Source organism: Apis dorsata, unplaced genomic scaffold, assembly GCF_000469605.1.
Source record: "Apis dorsata unplaced genomic scaffold, Apis dorsata 1.3 scaffold_271, whole genome shotgun sequence".
Classification (NCBI taxonomy): Eukaryota; Metazoa; Arthropoda; class Insecta; order Hymenoptera; family Apidae; genus Apis; species Apis dorsata.
This window is the reverse complement of record NW_006263549.1, coordinates 54,822-59,943: the sequence shown is the minus strand read 5'-3', so window position 1 is coordinate 59,943 and position 5,122 is coordinate 54,822. Positions and strand designations below refer to the sequence as shown.

Here is a 5,122-nt window from a genome sequence, read left to right as displayed (position 1 = left end):
TATAAATATATATATATATTATTTATATTATATATATATGTTATTATTATTTTTGAAAGATTTAAACTATTCAAAGAAATATTAAAGTATTTATAAATAAAAGTACATTTATATTTTATAAAATATACTTTACTACTATTTTATTACTAAAATAAACTTTTTTATTGGATTTGATTAGGTTTTATAAGTATATATCATTATTATCCGATCTTATCATTATCCGATATGTTTTCATTAAATTATTTAGAGAAACTTATCATTGTAGTTGTTTCTATTTCATATACTCAAAGATAACTAACGTCAAAAAACATTTCTATAATATGAAAGAAACTTAAACTTTATAAATAATAACTATTAGTACTAGTAGATATTTTCCTATATATATATATATAATTAGATATAATGTAAACGCTCGAGAGCAATACGAGATCCTAATTATCAGATACTTCTGATTTCTAAAGATCTCACATAAATATAACAAGAAATCTGAAATTTTATTTTCAAATTAAAATATCTTTAATGATTTCTTATTACAATACTTTCATAAAAATTTAAATCCCAATTGTGATAAAAATATTAAAATTTAAAAATCTTTCCTACCTGATTGATGTCACTGCTCAAGTCTCGCGTACTTTTCGCGCTTCTCAGTTGATCACCTCGATATTCTTTATATCTGATCGTCACTTCGTCGTCTGTAAGGACGACTCCACTACTGCTTTTTACATTTTTCTTATTTTTCTCTTCCTTTGTTTTTTTCTCCTTTTTACTAAATAACTGCTTTACCTTGCTCATCGTACCGTTCTTCTTTGCTGCCTTTTTCTCATATTTTTTATCCGCGCCTGACGGTGGTTTCGTGATGATCGACGATGATTTTAACATATCGTTCGAATATTTATCGTATTTTCGTTGCTCGGGAAGTGTTAAATTCATATTACGATCAGTATGCCGTTTCTCATGTTTGATAAATTGTCTCGTAACAAAACTTTCGTCTTCCGATTCGATTTGTTCCCTTCGATCGACTTCTTGCGAGTCACGCCTGTAATCATTTTCGATTCCGGAATCGGCCAAACGATCCTTCCGATCAGAATCATTGAGCCGAGTTTCGCGATGTCTGTGTTCAGTATGAGTTCTGATATCTTGTTTGGTGTGTTTCAACTTGCCATTATCGTGATAAGTTCTCGGAGGTCTTGTTGGACTTTCGTCAAATGGTTTTAATCGTCCAATAGTCGTTTTCACGCGTAGACTTTCTTTGGCATCCGAATCGTCGAAATAATCCAATTGATTGCGAGATCTCCGTTTCTTTGAATCTTCGTCCAATTTTCGATGTTCCTTTCTCAATGTTCGTGAAATTTCGTCGTATCGAGTTTCGCAATGGATCGAATCCCTGGCCGTAGTATCGGAATCGTATCTGTTTGAATTGTAACCTCCACGATCTGTACATATTCTCGACGGAGAACTATCGTAATCATCGTGAATCGGGTGTTTGTTATTCGTATATCGTTGAGTAGTGCGTGTTTCTTTATAGTATTTTGATTCTAATTGGCTACTCGTCATTTGAGATATATCGGTATCGTAATCATCGTTTGGCCCCTCGCGTAAGCTATCCAAGTGTCTTTTCGTAAACGGTGATTGTTCTCTCCGCCCGTTTATAATGGGACTATCTAAAAGAGGTCGACGCATATCTTTAGTGTTTATATAATCTGCATGACTAGTTAAATTCTCGTGCGACCTAGTCATATATTCATTTTTTAGAGTTTTGATAGGCGAATTTTCACCTACTTCATCCAAACGTTGCGTGGATTTGCTCATACCACGGATTGACTCAAAATTCTTCTTCTTAGGGAGATACTCATCTCTCGATCGAATGTCTCTATCCAAAAAATCATTGCTTTTAGAGAATTTTCTTTCTGTCGTGAATTTCTTTGCGATTATAGGCGAAGAAAGAAAATTGTTTTCCCTGGATTCGGTTCGAAAATGATGAGTAACGGTGGTCTCTTCAGGTCGCAAATTAGATAACTTATAGGGACTAATTAAGTTTCTAGATGGCTGGTACCGATCTTCTGGACTGGTTCTATTCCTGTTACTAAGAAATGGTTTGAAATCGTCCGCATAACCCTCGTGCGTTCGCGTTTCAACGATATATCTATCTCCATATTTATCCGTTCTCGTTTCGACTGTATATCCATCTCGCGGTTTGGTGTCGATATATCTATCCGATGGAATTTTATTGGTAATCTTTTTTTCATATCCGTACACTTTACCATTATTTTCGTGGATTTCCTTTTCAAAAATATATTTTTCTCCATTGCTGTTGGTGCGTGTTTCTGTGATGTACGTATCCATGTAACGTTTAGGCGAGGCAACGCGATTAGGAGTGATTGGAGATGGAACGATCGGTTTGTCAATAATCTCATGCTCAGATTTCTTCAGCGTGTTCATGCTATTCTTCGCGGCGAACATTTCATCCGCAAGCAGTCTCGATTTGATTCTAGATTCAAGAAGATCACGTCTCGCGCTTAATTCGGATGTCTTATTCGATATTCCGTTCGGAATTTGTCTAGTAGAAAATTCGTTATCATCTCGTTGTCTAGCATCTGTACCATCGGCTCTACCACGACCGGAAGTATCTACGAATACTGTGGATGTATATTTTTCAGGTTTGTCATATAAACGTCTGTCGATATCGTTTAATTCGTGGCATTGTTTAGTATCCATGTTTCTACTTGCATAATCTTCTGTTCCAACGTAACGATTTTTACTGAAATGAGTATCATCATTTTTTCTATCTTCTTCGTATCTAGATTTAAACATATTGATTTCATTATTGCATCGTAGTTCATTATTATAAGAGAAATCCAATCTACAATATTCTTTCTCCGCTGGACTATTTTCACGCGACGAATCTTTCCTTTCAAGGCCAAGCCCCTCGTCGCTATCCGAATGACTTCTTTGCGCCTTTTTCTTTTCGGTCTGCACTTGAGCATAAATCACATTAGTTTGCGGAGATGGCGTATCACAACATTCATTCGGTTTAGTATAAGAGAATGGTCGATTGTTATTATGACCGAATCCTGGACCAGATGAGATCATTGTTTTGGTCAATTGCGGTGGTGGTGACCGATCGTTGGATAATCGATGAATCATCTTATGTATGGTTGATTCTTCAATAGATCTTTGTTGAAGATCGTATCGGCTGCTGTGCAGCATGCTATTCGTATCGATTTTATCTACTTCGTCGAATCCAGTGTTTTTTATGATTGGTAAAAGTATCGGGCCAGCAATTGTCTTTTCTTCTTCCTTTTGTTCTCTCTCTTCTTTACTTTTCTTATCATCCACTTCCAATTGGATAGGTATATGTCTTATAATTGCCTTATTTTCTCTTTTCGACGATATTAGTGGCTTTCCGATATTCACGTCTTTGTCTTTGATCTTTTCTCTCGATGTCAGTGTTTTTGTATGTTCCGTCACCTTTTCGATATCGGTGATTTCCTCTTGTTTCCACTTCTTTGGTTCCGGTCTATTTTCGTTTTCAATCTTTAAACCGAAATGAAAAGGTTGTTGATCAATGTGAGGCGATGCTTCGATAATAGGGGATAATTGCTTTTTCACTCGATTACTCTCCAAATGCGATCCTTCACTCTCGCTACCGCTTCTTTTGCGATGAGATCGTAAGTTGGCCGCGTCACTGACACTACGACTAATCGGCTTATGTTTCCTTTCTAACTTCGGAGAGAAAAATTTGGCCAATGGACTTCTTAACTTTTTCGTATTTGCATCGCTGATACTTCTCTCTAATGCTTTCTTCTTTATCTTTGGTGTATCGATAAGATCTGTATTGTTCGTGATTATTTCTTCGCTTTTTCGTCTTATATCGAGCGGTAGTTCCGGCCTTTTTTTATTACGACGCACTGGCAACGTGCTGAAACGACCTGGCAATCGTCTGTTGTCGTGGGCAACGCAATGAAGGCTGCCCGCTTGTTGAAGTACCAGCGCCGCCTCCTGGGCTAGATCCTCCTTACTCCTCAATGCTATGCTCTCCTTATGGATCGGGGTGGCGATCAACTTGCCTTCGCCATCTCCTACCAGAGCCGCGGTCACGCGGGATGCTCCACGTCCTGAAACAATTTAATTAAGTAGTTTAACCGAAAGTTTGTAATAAGTATAAATTAATATGGGAAAATAAATAAAGTTTTAAAATCATTACTATAGTATAATATAATATCATAAACTTTGTTATGATTCTGTAAAGTTCTATAGAAAAAGAGCAAAACTTTATTTTTATTAATTATTATTTCTCTTTTTATGCGTTATCCATTAGATTTATATTAGTTCTTTATTTATATATATTATTCATTAATAAGATTTTATTAGTAATATTAGAATCTTATAAAATTAAATAAAAAAATAAAATTATTACATATAATTAATTAATTTTTCAATTAATTTAATAATACTTGATAATTTAATAATACTTGGTAATTTAATAATATTTATTATTTTACATAATTTTATATCAATTTTATTTAATTAATATTTATCTGATCAATATGAAAAAAAGAATCTATCATTTCTAAAAATTGCTTCGATATTAGTATTAAATAATTTTTAGCTAAATTTAATTTTTTCTTAATATATTGAAAAAATTTATAGTAAAAATAAGGTTTGAAAATTGTTTTCAATCAAATATTATATTATTTAATATATATAAGATAATTAGATAATACTAGAATTAGATATTACGATATATTATATATCTAAAATAATTAAATAAAGTTCAAATAACAAAATAAACTTTCTAATCACATCTCATTAAATCACTAAAATAAAATTTTCGTGATTTTTATTAATTTTTAATTTTCTTAGCATTATGCGAATTATTAAAAAGAATGTTTCTTGTAGATTATTAAAAACGAGAAACAATAAATTAACAATAACTTAAGCAACCAAAAAACTAATGCATTCCTTTATAATCTATTAAAATTAATCTTATAATTTTCATATTAATCTATAGATAATCATTCAAATATTAATTATCATTTTCATAAGAATGCGTCAATAATTTCCACATCCATATAATTCTAATTACATTATGATTATGGTTTCACTAACAATCAATCGAACA

General features: G+C 32.8%; 1 protein-coding gene across 1 annotated transcript in view; it reads right to left on the bottom strand.

Annotated features, from left to right (window-relative positions):
• Positions 1 to 397: 397 nt before the first annotated feature.
• The window catches only part of LOC102681511, a 49,389-nt gene continuing 44,664 nt past the window's right edge, over positions 398 to 5,122 (bottom strand). The window contains exon 3 of the mRNA XM_006616814.2: positions 398 to 4,115. Within this exon, the coding sequence (XP_006616877.1) occupies positions 577 to 4,115 (3,539 nt within the window). The 3' untranslated portion in view covers positions 398 to 576. The remainder of the gene's footprint in view (positions 4,116 to 5,122) is intronic.